Here is a 15,572-nt window from a genome sequence, read left to right as displayed (position 1 = left end):
TAAATTGTCAAGAGAGGTCTGCTGCTCTGAGATTAGCTCAGGACAAACTGTTTCAGAATGAAAATATATATACATACATATAAAATATTATTTTTATATATTTTAAATATATTTTATATATATAATTCACTGATATATATATATTCACATATCAGTGATGGCCTCATGTGTCTGAACTGCAGCTCTTTCAGCCAGGCTTGCAGGGAGCTCCCATGCGCTGCCACATGCTCTACCACCAGCCTTCTGCAGGTGGTGGTATTTTCTTCTCCAAGCTCTCAGCTCTCCTTCCTGAAGAGAAAGGTAAATAACTACCTGCTATTGGGATGAGGAACAGCCAGAAGCACATGGAAACAGGGCGGACAGAGGGAAACCCACGCAGGAGTTCCTCTGCACTAGCCCCTGACCTGCAGACTGTGATCCCTGCTGTTCCTGCCATTGCAATATAAAACAKCAGGCTTTGCTACAGGCAGGCAGGGAATCAAGGTCTCGATGTGGAGCACGGCAGAGCCTGAACTGGCTTTCAGGAGCCTCATTTTTGTCCCTAACCTGCCTCACATGGGAGGAAAGGCTTTCCTGAGCTGGCCATGCCCCATGTGCAGTTCCRTGTTGAAACACATCCAGAGTGACGTTGGAGGTCACCTGCCGTGTTAGGAAATCCCCCTGGGGATGTGCAGGGCACGAGAGGCAGGATCTGGGGAGCAGCCGGGCTGAGGTGGTTCACGGCACAACAGGACGGCTGCAGCTGCTAAGTGCCTGCTTGGTGGTTTGTTTCTGGTTTAGCTTAACTGCTCATGAAGCCACAAGCAGGGCCGGATCTGTGATGTGGGCTGCAGCTTGGATTTGGTGATAAATGAATGCCTGACTACTCATGTTCTATGCTAATACTGGTAGGAGAAAAAAAAAAAAAAAAAAAAAAAAAAAAGGAATAAATAGCAGGCAACTTTTTCAGATCTAAATGCTGTTTCTCATGCTTGTAGAATAGCCTAAAGCTTTCCCGGGGCTGCGCGGTAATCGAATTAATCCTTGTGTTTTTCTAACCAGCCTCCCGCTGTGCCCTTCGAGCAGGCAGCCGGGCAGGGACACCCGAAGGGCAGCTCGCTCCTGCCGGGCCTGCGGTGCTCCCCGCGCTGAACACCACCAGCCACCCGGGGGGCTTCGCCTGCCGTTGGATTCGAGGGAAGCGGCGAAAAGCAACACGTCGTAGCGTTGAAACAAACGGTTTATTTCAAAAAAAACGTTTTTTTTTTTTTAAAAAAAAAAAAAAAAGAGAGAGAAGAAAAAGAAAAGAAGGCACTCGAATTCGCCCGGGCCTCTAGAGGGCACCGCAGGACGTGAATTCCCAGCTCAGGTGCAGGGGAAGGCGCTGGTGGGAAGCGACACGTTCCTTAAGCCASGTCAGATGTGGCGACCACCGCCAAGCGCATCCCTGGAGGCCTGGAACCCCCTCCCCTGGGCGAGCTGGGGGCTTCGGCTGGTTTCTGACGCACCAGACCTCCGAGCGATSTTGTCTCTGCTAATTCTCCACTGTTAAAGACGTGGCAAGCTGAGAACCTAAGAGTGGCAAGCTCGGCGAGGACAGGCGGGCCCCGTACCAATGATATTGGTAAGAGAAGACAAACATACAAAAATCAGCTGGAAAGCACATTGCTAAGGTAGCTCTAAGATATGCTAGGTATAAATTGGGTTGTTAAGGCTTGGCTTACCAGCTCTGGCATTGATTTGAAGTTTCAACAAAACAAACCAAATAAAATAAAAGTATGGCTATGTTGGCCTGTAAATATCTTGCAAGGAAACGTCTAGAGATGGAGACAAGAGTTTAACTTGATGATATTTAGAAAGCAAAGAAGCATCTTTGGAGTTACTGCAAGTACTGTGTGTTGCCTTCCTGGAGTATTAATAAAAGATGGATAAACAGGTTCTAAAAATATGTGAAACCACCACACCTAAACCCTGCTCCATTCCTAGCATTAAAATGTTAAATTAAAGTGAGGTGTTTTCCAGGGCTTTGAAACGTTTGGCGATTATTTGTGCGATGCTGGTGCCTCGAGCCCACACGACGCCCCGGTGCCAGCAGTTCACTGCCCCTCCGGAGCTGGGGATGCCCTTTTGGAAACACTAGTGTGTGGATTCTCCAGACACTGGGCTGCTTCTTGCAAAGGCTCGAGATGGCAGTTTTGGGGGACTATGCTTAGAAACTGGCTTAGGTTTTAAGCTGGTTCCTCCATTTTTTTTCCCCTTTTACCTAATTCTTTTTATTTTCTTTTGTGATAAAGGCCTGGCAAAGCAGAAGGGACCACAGATGGGTATCCCCGAATGGCTCTACCCAAGAAGGTGCCTGGGGAGCCCAGTGTCATCCTGGAGGTACCTGGGGCCTTTCCAATCCTAATGTGCCCAGGATTTGAGGAAAAAAAAAAAAAAAAAAAAAAAAAGACAACAATTCATGGCATTTTTAACAGTGTCTCCTGATCAACTGCAAGATCTCTGCTCTGTTTCTAAAAAGCAAACTCTCGCCACCTCTCCTACAGGTCCTGTAAACCGTGTCTGGAGATGCTGTATGCTTCCTGGGGGCATCCTGCCCCTGAAACCAGGTTTGTCACATTAAGCCATACAAGTAGTATGTAAAAAGACCATTTTCCGCTTTTTATTTTTTTTTCCCTGTGAAGATTACCCTCAAATCACACTTAACAGCCGATACATGGGGAAATTTGGTGCTAGTTCCTCAAGTTTTGTAAACAAATGATTAAAACAAATTACCTGGTGAGATTCATCTTACCCACTTGGCTCTATTATGGGGGCAAAGGTTATTTCACCRCAAGCATTTATTTTACTGGTTATGATTCACCTCACTGGCTGTTGCTGTATGACCAGAACAAATTCATTCTCGTAACTAGAAAACCATTAATAACTATTTTATCAGCCAAACCCCTGAAATCTTCTTGCAGTTCTAACGCATGGCTCCAGCATGGAGGCCTATTATTTGCTTTACTCTTCCCCTGTGGACCTTCTCACTTCCTCCTCAGAAGAGCCAAGCAAATTGCTGGACGAATTTACACCAAAATCAAAAACGTGGTATGAGAGGTGGGTAGTTCACTGCATGTCCTGGAGGGGCTCGGTCGTGATTGCAGGCTTAATGCCGGCTGCAACCGCCAGGTCGGAGCCATGCATATGTACCTGAGACTTAAATAACCTGCATCTCACTTAGGTGAGACCCGTGGGCTATTGCCTTGCCTGCTCGGGTTGGAAGCGGTGGCAGCAGAGCCYGGCCGCCCGCAGTGCGTGGGACGCGTGGGACCCGCGCCGGGAGGAGGAAAAGAAGGAAAACAACTTGAAAGCTGCTGCAGTGAAGCAATCAGAAACAACCCTGGGACAGATAGTGGAGAAAAGCTCCCTTCCTGATTCACGGAAAGCCGATTACTATGATACTAAATACCTGCCGGGAGACATCATCGTAATAGGAACAATTGGGTCATTTGAATAACCAAATATGCTTTTATGCTGTATTTGTTTACCTTGTCGAACGTACCCGAGATATGCATGTAAATGCCGAAGCGCGTTTCTCGTTGGGCACAGCGATCCCTCCTCCCCGCAATTATCAGTGTGGTTCCTTGTTTGTACCTGTCAAGGGCTGCAGAAACTTACAACTGTTGGTTTAAGCAAATACGCAGCTCCTTCTTTGCCAACAGGAATATCCTGTTTAGTGGAGCTTTCTAAGGTGCCAGTTATACGCACAGAGCCGCGTGTTGCCACAAGAGGCCATCCCATAGAGAACCGAGGGGGAATCCTCGTAGCAGGCGATCCCTCGGACGCCTTTAGCAGACATGTAGCTATTTGTCCGAGAGCAGGGGCTGACTTTGCTAACACCAGCTGCAATTCCCCGTTAGGTGCCGGCGGCTTCGAGATCCTCCCGGTGCGCACAGAGCCCCACGGCCTGGAGGCCAAAAAATAAAATCAGCATAGAGGTTTTTAGGCCATGGTGCAAGCCAAGGGCTCGGGAGCACGGGGCTGCCGGCACACCCGGCCCTTGCTCCCTTGGCAYGGAGGGGAACGCGCCAACACGGTCCCGGTGGTGACGCTGGCACCGGCAGCCGGAGCATGCAAAGCAGGTAGGGGTAGGGAAGGGATCCTTGTTCCTCCCYGTATGCAGCTTTCGGGCTCTGAAAAGCATGGGTGGAAGCCGGCTCTGTGGTGCTGAGGGCAGAGCTCACATGAAGCAGGACTTTTGCCCTCTCCGTGCTCTGGAGGTGCTTTGGGAGGAAGCGGCTCGTCCCTGGGGCCAGATGCCCTCTCTCTGGATCCCAGATTGGAGCCTGAGCCCATTCCCAGCCTGCCGTGCTTGTTCCTCCCCAGCATCGCCACTGTGCTTGGATACCCTGGGTGTCCTCAAGGCTCCCCCAGTGTCTGCGTTTTGCCCTGGAGGCACGTGTGGAAAATTAGCAGGTGGCGTAAAACGCCCTGGGGCCGATGCCAGCGGGAGCTTCCCCTGGCTTCTTCCAGGCGCTGCCTTGTGTTGTCCTCAGGCCTCTTCCCGGTGCTCCCCGGGAGCTGCAGTCCTCACGGGGGCACTCGCAAACAATTAATATCACAGGCTCCAGGAGCTGCTCCGCTCCTCTCAGGATGCTGGGACTCCCGCTCATGCATCCCGGTGCTCCTGCACATCCCGGCTGCACGGCCTGGCGCTGCCTGCGAACGGGGACTTTTCGGGTGAAGTCTGCACCGACCCTGAAACCCACTGCGGGAATAGGTGTTTATGCGCCAGGCGGATGTGAATGCAAAGTGTTGCCTAATTTGCTAGCGCTTGCTAAAAGGCTTTCATCCAGGCTCCAAGTGCAAGCAAGTGGTGCCTTGTATTAATGCCTCCTTTCATGTCCTACCAGCAGTGCTTCGTGTTGTTTTCCTTATACAAAAGACCGGCATTAAAAGGAAAGAAAAGAATTTCCAAACAGCTGGAAACGTGATTATTCACAGCATTCAATTAGTGGTTATTCACTCCTGAAAAAAAAAATAAAATCAGCATAAAGGTTTTTTCTCACCTAGGAGAAGGGCAGTAGCTCTTTCTTGCTCATTGCCTCGACTCAAGTGGGGCCAAATTCTGCTCGCAAGAAACCATGGACAGCTGTGTCTCTGTAGGACTGGATTCAGGTAATAAAACACRCGAGTGGCCCCCGAGGGGTGATGAACAAACCCCGGGTAGCGTAGGCGCCTGCCAAAGCCGGGAACGCAGGGGAGAGCACAAACACAGCTGAGGGTTGTCACGGGTGACTAACGAACCTGGACGTCTCGGTCCTGGACATGAGGATGCTGTCAAGCACGTGCAGCATGTGCAGTTGTAGAGGTGCCTCCGAGGACCTGGAGCTCTCCCTGAGGCACTAAAGCAGCGCCGTTGTGGTTTGTTCCTGAAGTGCTTCCTCCAGCAGGGATGTGCAACGTGTTGGCGCGGGTGGAGGGTGCTGGGCGCTGGGCTTCTGGGCTGCTCCCTGGGGAGCTCTATGGGCAATGCCCTGACTTTCACACAAACTGCTCTAAAACCAGCCCCTCTTCTCAAGAGTAGTCTCCTGGGGACCCTGCCCTCGGCCTTTGGGTTTAGGGCACGGGGGCATGAGCACCCTCTCGGCCCGCTGCTCATTCCTCAGAGCAGCAGGGAAGGCAGGGTCCCAAGTTAAGGGTCAAAACCTATTGTCCTATCTTGACCCCCCTCTTCCCCACTGCTGCCCCACTCCTGTCTATGAGTCCCATGTCCCCACACAGCACCGCATGGGTAGCTAAGGGCATCGCCTTAACAAGCCTCTGTTTTCCCATCTTCAGTGTACGTGGAAAGACAGAGCATGGAGAAGAAGCAAAAACATTAGCTAATTGCAAGGCCCAAATCCCTTCCAAACGGAGAGCTTAACTTTTTTTTTTTTTTTTACCCCTGCCAAGAACATATGTATTTTGTATAGATTTAATTACATGATATGAGAAAGGAAAGAAGATTTGCCCAGATACTGTGGTGATGAGTGCCATAGAAATGCCTATAAATAAATAAAAACATAGGGAAAAAAAAAAAACCAGACATCTGCAGCAGAGTATGTGGAAAAAAAAAAAAAAAAAAGAAAGAAAAAATAAAGGAAAATAAAAAGAGAGCAAACCTGTCTGGAGTTTTCTGCACAGCCACCATCATAAAAAAACCAAAATCTGACCACAGCCTCTCTTTTGTGCTCTTAGGCTCCGATGTGCCTTTGGAGTCGCTGCCTCTGTGGCCCTCAAGACTCCCTGGTTGGGCACCAGTTTATTTGCATTCCTCAGCCTCTCCTTCCTGCTGCTGCTGCGAGGCCTCGTCAAACCTGAGAACTTGTTTGTGCAAACCAGGTAATGAGGATCTGGGGCTCTGGGAACCTCTCGAGCTTTTCTGCCATTTGAATTTGAAGAAGAATTAGGGCTTTCACACGTACCCCGAGCTGAAGGTCCTGCCTTCATCACACACGTGCTCAGTGTAGCAAGGATGGGAGATTAAGCCAATGGGAGCATCAATGTTGTTGCATGTCCTGCTTTCTCTTTGCCTTCCGTAGGGCCCAGGAGCACTCATCCTGCTTCTCCATGGGGTCCCTGTGGATCCCCATTGCTCACGTGGTGCTTTTGAGCTTCCACTCAAAATCAAATGCTGGGCAAATCGAACCAGAAAACAAAGCAGAACAAAGCCCAAATCCTCTGGYTTATCTGGCAGTTTGGGCAATACTTGAATCCTTCCTCTGCTCTGCATTCTCCCATACAGCCCTCTTTCCTCCTTCACCTCGTTCACATACACTTCCAATTTTCAACCCTGAAGATGCAGATCAACTATTTTTCTTTTCTTTTCTTTTTTTTTTTTTTTTTCAAAGTGCTGCCTATTTTTGTAATGGTTTGGATTTGCCTATGTGGTTCATTTGCTTAGCCCCAGATCACCATAAACTCTAACCTCACTTCACCGTGGGGATTTACCCGTAACCATCAGGATTTGGTTTGCTAATGAAGCAGGCRGATTCCCAGACAGCTACAATTCACCTTGGTCGCTTCTTAGAAAGCTCACTCTTTCATCTGGAGCGAATCTCAGCCCCCCATGCCGAGAGACACTGTCTGTTGACTTGTTTGTTTTGTCCCTTGCTCTTCACGACCAGGAACCCAGCAGGGAAAGTCAGGGAAAGTCATGGAGAAAATGGATCTTGAAAGCACAATCAGAGAAGAAAAAGCTGGAGTTAGTCTTGGAAAGGTTTGATTTGAACCAATAAACGCTGCTGTGGTCAGTTTTCCATCCCATGTCACAATAAATGAGAGCAAATATACAAACCTAACAATTATTAGCAAAGCCTTAGTAATAAATTCACACAAAYAAATAATAAGCAATTCAATCCCATGTGGATATTTACACATATGGGAGGCGTGCATATTTTAAGCAATAGTGACACATCTAATGAAATATAATGGTCCAGAAAGTACAATTTTGGGTTTTTTTNAAAAAAAAAAGCTTTAAAAAACAATTAAAAGCAATAGATATGTGCAGGTTTCTCAGATATCTTGGTAATTAAAGAAAACCAAGCCAAAACTCTTTTTAAATAGCTTCTGAAATTCCACATTTTGCTCAATTCTCCTGGCGTTCTGCCAGTGCACAGCCAACGAGATGAACTCACCCACCCTATGTGCATATGTAAAAATTTTGTGTTTACTTTCTCTGCCCAAATTCATTAAAAAGTACAACCAAATTTGAATCCGTCCAGCTTTTGGCAGTAAACAACAAAATCAGGGATGATTTAGAGCATGAGGCTTGATGCTTTCCCTCTCCCATGGCTGTAGTGTGTGGAAATGAGGAAACAGGAGGAGTCTGGAAGGTGCCAGCATCAGAAGATGAAGAAAGGAAGTGCTTTCTTCTCTTATCCAGCCACTTTTATTTTTAAGCTAGGATAAAATTAGCCAAGGAGCTAATGTCAGTGTCTCTGAAGCCAGAATTCCAGGAAGGCACCAAAAAAGAACGAATACTTATTGGATAAATGGAATCAGTGGACGTACAGCGGCATCGTTAAAGGAGCGTAAGTTTTGGAGGAGATCTTCAGTCCCCAGGGCCCTGAGCATGAGCAAATCCTTAATCTTGGGAGCTAAACCTGGCCACTCCTTGTTGGGCCAGGGAGCCTGCCCGGTGATGTGGGGAGCGCAGCAGGGCGGCCAGCCCCAGAGCATCCCAGAGCATCTCCAGGTGAGGAGGAACTTCTTTCCTGTGAGGGTGACAGAGCAGTGGAACAGGCTGCCCAGGGAGGTTGTGGAGTCTCCTACTCTGGAGGTCTTCAAAACCCRCCTGGATGCCRCCCTGTGCCACATGCTSTAGGTGTGCCTGCTKGAGCAGGAAGGTTGGACTAGATGATCTSTAGAGGTCCCTTCCAACCTTGAATATTCTGTGATTCTGTGATCCCACTGCAAGGAAAGGTCCATCCCTTCRGGCAGTCTCCCTGCGGAGCCCACAGCGCTATTGAGTCGGGGTGTTTGGAGCCTAAACATGGAACGAAACCTCATCCAGGGCTTGGAAAGTAAATTCCAGCTTCCTTCTGTAATCACGGCCAGTGCTGCCTTAGCCGTTTATCAACATGTGAGCATCCAACGTGCGTTATRTCAGGACACGAGAACGTAACGGGGATGGACTCTGCACCTCAGGGGGTCATTCATGGTGGGCGATGCCAGCTGAGAAYGGGACACCAAACAGCGCTGACACCTGTGACATCCCCCCAGAGGCCCGATGCACAAGTCCAGCTCACACGGGAACCCTGAGGAGCGGCTGCCTCGTGCACAGGGAGCAGGGAGCCTGCTCCACAGCCCTTCTGCTCTGCAGGAAACRTGATGGACATGGGAAGCCAAGGGCAAGAGCCTGGTGAGGTAACTTTTTTTGTGTGGCAGGTTCTCAAGGTTGGCCAAATCAAGCCTGTTTGCCACGGCTTCCTGTGCCTGGCAGTCAGGGTTAACCAGAAAAACATAAAAAAACACTCCTGCCAAAAGYGAAGGTAGCGGCACCAACAGCAGGACACACAAAAACAGGCACCACTGAAGAGACACTGAGTAAATAAATCCATGTGCTGGTGGTGCAAGAGCTGCTATCGGATCGTTTCTAACTGCTGTGGCAGAGCGGGAAGTCGTTCTGCACAACTGCCTGATATCCAGGGCTATTTTTAAGGGTCTTTAGGCAACCCATGCAGAGAAGCTGCAACATTTTGTTGAATAAAGCCTGAAACTTTAATAGTGGAGAACTTGAATGGCAAGATTTAAGCAAGCCTTAGCTTGTGCTTGATAAACAAACCCAAAGCAAAACCATGCAAACCGTTCTAGAGCTGCAGCGAGATGGATGGGGTGATAGCAGCATTTGATTACCCTTCTCAGAAGATCACACAAGCTTCCAAGTGAAAGGAGTTTGGCATTTTCCCTAAAACTGCCTAWTAATAAAACGGTCACCATGCTGTCCACATTGCTGACCAAGGTTGTGTAAAGTCACCATCTCCGTTACAAAGGCGTCACAACATCAAGTGTATGGACATTACCAGAGAACGGAGAAGGTCCAGCTCTTGGGTAGCTCTGTCACGGCCATTTATCTTCTGTGTAGGCCAGTAGCTCTCTCATGGCCATTTATCTTCTGTGTAGCATATGCTGTAAATGTAGGAGAAATGTTAATAAAATGCACAGCACTGCTCCTCTCTGTGTGAGTTTTACTCACCGATCCTTTGGGTTGCAGAAACGCCTGCTCTAYCCAGGTCTTTGCTGGACTTGTGCAATGTCTTCCCCTGGTTTGTGCAGGCCRTGTGCCTTTGCAGCACGTCCCATCCTCCTGCTGCTTGGAATCAAGCAATGCAATCGTGCATAGGAAGAAGGAAGAGCCAGGAAGGAATAGAGTATAAAACTGGCTTAATTTGGAAATTCTTGTGCTCAGATGCCGTTGAARCGCTTGCCAGGGACTTCAATGGAAGCAGGCAGGCTCCAATGTGCAGCTCACTCCCATAGGAAACCTGTGCAAACTAATTCAGCCGAACCGTTAGCACTCGGGGTGATTAACCGCAGGAGTCTCTGATCTCCCCTTATTAAACAGCAGGGGAATGAGATTCACTGATTCATATCAGCTTAGTATAAATCCCTGTGAGATCCGCCGTTGACAGCAAGGTTTGGTATCCTGCGCGGAGGAAGAGCGAGCTGGTCTTCACGTGGCAAGGGGAGGCCGAAGGCATGTGCAGGGATCACGGGCAGGGCGGGCTGGAAGGGCACGGGCTTCCGCGGGGTGCTGTGCACAGCAACAAGTGCACAGAAGCTCTGCAGCTCCGGGGAGGTTTTTATTCCAGTGCCACTTTTGAATACTTGGCACGCCGCGGGCAGGCGTGTGTCGTCTTGTTCCGAACGGCTTCATCTTCACACGTTAAACGTGCTCCAGAGGGATTTGGGCGAGGGGTGAGGAGGATTAAGGGTGGTTGCAGGGATGGCTCCCGGCCTCCGGAGCGTTTCTTTGGGGAGCTGAAGGAGCCCTCCCAGGCTGCTCCGGAGGCGCTGCCCCTGGGAAACTCACCTTGAGGTTTTAGGTGCTYGAGCCTGAAGCACGTAGCAGGGGCAAACAGCATTATCAACGCTAAGCAAACCTTTATCTTTTTTTCTTTTTCTGCTGTCAGGATCTGCATGCTGCAGGTTTTATGAGCTGGATGCCACCCCTGGCAGCCCGGGGACACGAGGCCGCACAGAAGCACGAGCTCTTCCCAGCCTCACCTGCAYGCTGGGCACGGCTGCTGCCTGCAGCGCTTACCCCCAAAACCTCCTTAAGAGCAAGGACTGCCTCCCGTGGGCTGCACAGCAAAGCCGAGCCTTGGCTCCCGTCCCAAAAATATAGGAGCAGCATTTTGGAAATGGTTAAAGGAACAGTAGCGTTTCTTTTTAAAGACCCAAGTCCAACTGTGAGTGGTTAGCTGCAAAGAGAAAGCCACGCGTGAGGGCAGCTTGGCTAGGATGGGTAAAAGGGAATAGGGGGAGAAAATTATTTTCACGTCAGAAGAGAACAAAACCCTATCTCAAGAATGGTATTGTTTGTACAGCTATAAACTGGGAGCCYATAAAACCACCAGGCAGAAACTGAGGGTAGCTTTAACAGATTTGTATCACAAATGCTAGAGCATCCTATAAAAAATGCAGAGTTTTTATAGTGGCAGGACACGTGAAATGCAGAAAGAAAYGGTTTCCCAACCGTTTCTGAAATCCTCAGACTTCCACATGCACYGCTGTGCAAGGATGCAAACTCTATGCAGATTCTATGCAGATCTAAAGCRTTTCTGAATGGCAGCCCTGTGGACAGAGGTGGTTTCCTGAGGTTAGCCAAGTGCGTCCCAGCAGGGCCAAGACGTGACTTGCAGCTCCAGGACCCAGGGCACGACAGTCCCAACCTTGACCTTGAACCTCTCCTCCAGAAGGAAAAATCACAGGCAAAGCAAGAGAAAAGGTCAAAAATATTTTAATTTGAAAAGTTTACACTTGAAAAAAGGGCTTCAGATAAAGCGTGACTCATAACTTTAATTTAGCTTTAAATACTTGCTATTTGCAAACCAAACAAGACATTCCTGACTCTCCGTGTTACCTATAAAACGAACCAACAAAGACAGCTTTCAATTGAACAAAGCATACCCAGGAGATAAGGGGTGAGAAWTTTTTTAAAAACCATTATTCTGCTTAGATGAATTTAGAAAGAAGTGGCACCAGTAGCCACACAAGTAAGGAATACACCAAAATGTGAAATCTAATAGCATTCCTAAGGCATATTTGGAAAAAAAAAAAGTTGATATTTCCACTCTTGTTTTGACTGCAAAAATATGAAAGGATCTTGTCGGTAATTTCTTTTCCATTCTCAGTTTTTTTTCAACATAATGTATATCCAAATTCCTAGCTGACTGACAATTTAGACTAGTGGAGGAGGAACCATTTCTTCTCTTTACAAAGAACAGTGAGAAAAACAGGTCCCATTCAGCAGGTGTGAGTGTTGCAATAGTGTTGCTGCTACCTACTTGTAAAGAATCTAGAGCAAGGAGGTCCCTAAGGACAACTACAACAAAAATGGTAACTACCTGCGGCATGTAATAATCTCCATTAACTGCAGTCAAGTGAGGGAAGTCAAAGGTGCTTCGGTACAAAGGTACACAGAGCAACGTATTTGAAATGTACAACTGCTCTGCGTGGCTGACGTGCAAGTTAAACATGCACTAGGGCTCCCATTGGGAGGTTTGGGGTCTTCAAATAGTGCCAATTCACTGAGTTTCCAGAACAGATCCAATTCAAATCAAATCACAATTCATGTATTTATTATTCAATGTACACATTTAAACTGTGCCCCTTCATTAAACTTATTTTAAGATGCTGCTCACACAGCTTTTTCAATCCTATGAAAATGATATAAATACACCAGAGAAGCTGAAAAAAATGAAAAGAAAAAAAAAGGCAAAAATGCATTCATCCCCAAAAGGCCAAGTGAGCTGGCCCGCTCCAAAAAGATTTCTGATCTCAGAATTGGCTATTTTTGAAAATACCAAGTCCAATATGTTCCAGGGATACATTTCCTCTGACAAATGATCCCAAACAAGTTACCTCCCAAAGGGCAAATCCTGTTTTTGTGATGCAGGAGAGGTAAGTGGCCATTCGATACTCGGAGTGGTAACTACTCAGTACTCTCCTCTGCTCAGACTACTCTCTACATCAGCACCGAGTCTACAAGCTCCTTCTTGGGAACTCAGCCACCATAAAAAGGTTTCTTTTGGCATATCTGTGCACAGAAGAAAATTAGAATAGCCATTCAGATAAAATATTATGGGTTTATTTAAAACTTATTTTCAGCTTGAATATGCAAAATACAAACTTCACCAAAATGGTCATTTTTACTTTGTAGTTTACAAATATACAAAATAGAAGTTTGCTTAAATTTATATTACATATTTATTATGTAAAGAACTATATAGAAAACATTTGTTCTGCTTAAGGCATATTTGGGAATAAACCATTGTACAAACTATTGCACATCGAAACCACAGTGCATTACAGACTGTCTGCATAAAAGTTATTCTTTAAAAAATAAACCAGGTTTATCTACCCGATTTAGGTCATAACTGGAGATCGGAAGACAAAAATATTTCCTTGTCAGATATGCAGCAGTTTGAGAACTTTGGCTTCCTGTTTTTGGTACCTCTAGAACCAACAGTCACTAAGCACCATGAAATAGGCTTATAAAAACATAGTTCTGTACCTGAATTTTCCTCCTCTTTTAACATGGTAATGGCTTTTAGAAGGAAAAAAAAAAAGAAAATACAAGATGACATTTACATCTAATATTGCATTGAAAGAAAATTTAAGGGAATGTTATTTCCCTGTGTAATATCCCCACCCTCCCTCCTACACACAGTCTGTTTAACCCTGATATCCGTGACTTCCAGTCACTTCTTGGCATTTTGTAGTCCGGCAATCATTCAAGTTGGATTTACAGATGGAATGATAGAAGATCCAGTCATTGACCCCAATGGTTTTTTTTTTTTTTCTTTTAATTTATATTAAAAAAGTTCAAATGTTCATATGCAATTATCCCTCTTTTCCACTCTTAGGAAGACTTCACCATGATTATCTGTAGTGCTTAAACTGGGTTCCCCCTTCTTGCAGAAGACAGTCTTTGTGCTGTAAATACTGAATCTTTACGGCAGTTTAAGAAAGATCCCCTATTTCCGATTAAAAGTGCCTCTTCATGTGTAAGGCGAGGTGGTCCGACCTGGAGAAGGCTCTGTCGCACCGCTGGCACTGGAAAGGGCGGTGGCCCGTGTGCTTTCTGTAGTGACGAGTCAGCTCGTCCGAGCGGGCAAACTTCCATCCGCAGCCTTCCCAGTCACAGTGATATGGTTTCTCACCTGGAAAAATGAGAAGGGGACAGGTCAGTGGGGTGTTCTGAGGACGCACGTGTCCCTTTGTTGGGACCTTGCTGTCAAGGGTGGGCTAACGCTCTTGGTCCTGCGTCAAAGGAGTCACAATCAAGACAAAACACAATCAAGATCCTGAAGCAGCTAGAAATAAGTTAAAGTGATTCTGTCTCATCAGAATGAGACACCCTTTCCAGGACAGTGTTGCAGGTATTATGAAATACCAGGATTAACAAAATTCAGTAAACCGCTCATTTCTAAGTACTTGTCTTGTACAAAATGCTCCAGAATGCAAGAGCACAGATAAAWGTGTGTTTTTCCCAGCTTATGTTATATAACCAAGTATCAACCAGAAGTAGTTCAGCAGACATAATGGATTTAGATAATTGTAGGTTTCAAGAATTGGAAACCAGCTGGGAACTGTTTTCATTAGCTCGACGTGATTAAACCAAGCAGTCCCTGCGAGTGCCTGCACTGGCGCAAAGGCGCCGGTGGCCGCAAGCCGAGGCTCCCTGAGAGCCGCGCGCACCGGGACGGCGCCGACGCGCTCCGCCGCTCCGCTCCCCTGCGCGCCTCTGCCCCCGCTGGGCCCCGCTCCAGACGCAGCCCCGCTGCTCTGCTACTGCTTCTTCCCGCCGCCTCCTTGGAGGGAAGCTCCGAATCAAACGCACAGTCCTGGGTTGCCAGYGATGCAAATTCCCAGGTTATTTAACCACTCCTACTGAGTGCCAGTGCTGGTGAGATGACACCTCGTGTGCCTGTTTCCACAAGCAGCACGGTCATTGCCGTGCAGCACCAACCGACGGAGTGGAAGCCCAGACTGGGGCCGTGGAGGTGGTTTTATCCTGACGCCGGCCGTGGACGGGCTGTCGTGCCTGCTTCCCGGTGCCAGGCAGGGGAAGGTGTTTCCCCACGGAGAGGGCGGGTGCGAGCGAAAGCAGAGCTTGCCGGAGCCTATGGCCGTGTCGCGGTGCCGCCAGGGCAGGGGGGCGGCCGCCGCAGCCCAGCACGGCAGCTCCAGCACAAGGAACCACGCAGGGAGCGGGCAGGAGGCACTTTGCCAACAGCAAAGAAGGAGAGTTGGGCAGAGGTCGGCTCTGCGCGCACAAGGCTCCCGCAACATCCAGAGCAACAAATCCCAGCGGACTTCAGCTACCTGCTGATGAGCCCGGCACGCAGCAAGGGAGAAGCGAACGTGCTCCACCTCAGCAAGAAACCCACCCGCTCCCACAGCTGAGTCACCCTGAGCCATCAAGTCAAACACAGAGCCAATAAACGAAGGCTGTGCAGGACTAAGCTCTGCCAAAGGGAAAACAAGAAACACAACAAACCAGAAAGTGAAATCACTCTGCACCCAAACAGATCACGGCAGAGAACGGCTCAGACTGGCTGCTGCAGGCGCTCCCGCCGTCCCTGCCCCGCCACGCGCTCCCTCTCACCTGTGTGGGTCCTCAGGTGCGCCTTGAGATGCGAGCTCTTGGTGTAGGTCTTGCCGCAGCCCGCGTAGTCGCACGTGTGCGTGGCCGTCCTCTTGCGCGGCCACGAGCGGCGGCCGCGCTTGGGCTTGCTCTCCTCGGGCAGGCAGCTCCCGGGCGGCATCAGCTCTGCGGAGGGTGAGGCGCGGTGAGCGCCCACGGGCGCCCCGCCGCCGGCGCTGCCAACGCCGCGGCA

General features: G+C 48.5%; 1 protein-coding gene across 1 annotated transcript; it reads right to left on the bottom strand.

Moving 5' to 3' along the window:
* Nucleotides 1-12,981: 12,981 nt before the first annotated feature.
* KLF4 (Kruppel like factor 4) lies at nucleotides 12,982-15,501 on the bottom strand. Its single transcript, XM_026049958.1, has 2 exons — nucleotides 15,341-15,501; nucleotides 12,982-13,892 (listed from the first exon to the last, which is right to left on the bottom strand). The coding sequence occupies exons 1-2, from the start codon at nucleotides 15,498-15,500 to the stop codon at nucleotides 13,717-13,719; spliced, it is 336 nt and encodes a 111-aa protein (XP_025905743.1). The 5' UTR covers nucleotide 15,501; the 3' UTR covers nucleotides 12,982-13,716.
* Nucleotides 15,502-15,572: the final 71 nt, after the last annotated feature.

This window comes from Nothoprocta perdicaria, unplaced genomic scaffold (genome assembly GCF_003342845.1).
Source record: "Nothoprocta perdicaria isolate Ctin4 unplaced genomic scaffold, notPer1 scaffold_63, whole genome shotgun sequence".
In the NCBI taxonomy this organism is placed as follows: domain Eukaryota; kingdom Metazoa; phylum Chordata; class Aves; order Tinamiformes; family Tinamidae; genus Nothoprocta; species Nothoprocta perdicaria.
The sequence above is the reverse complement of the archived record's forward strand: the minus strand, read 5'-3'. Positions and strand labels throughout refer to the sequence as shown.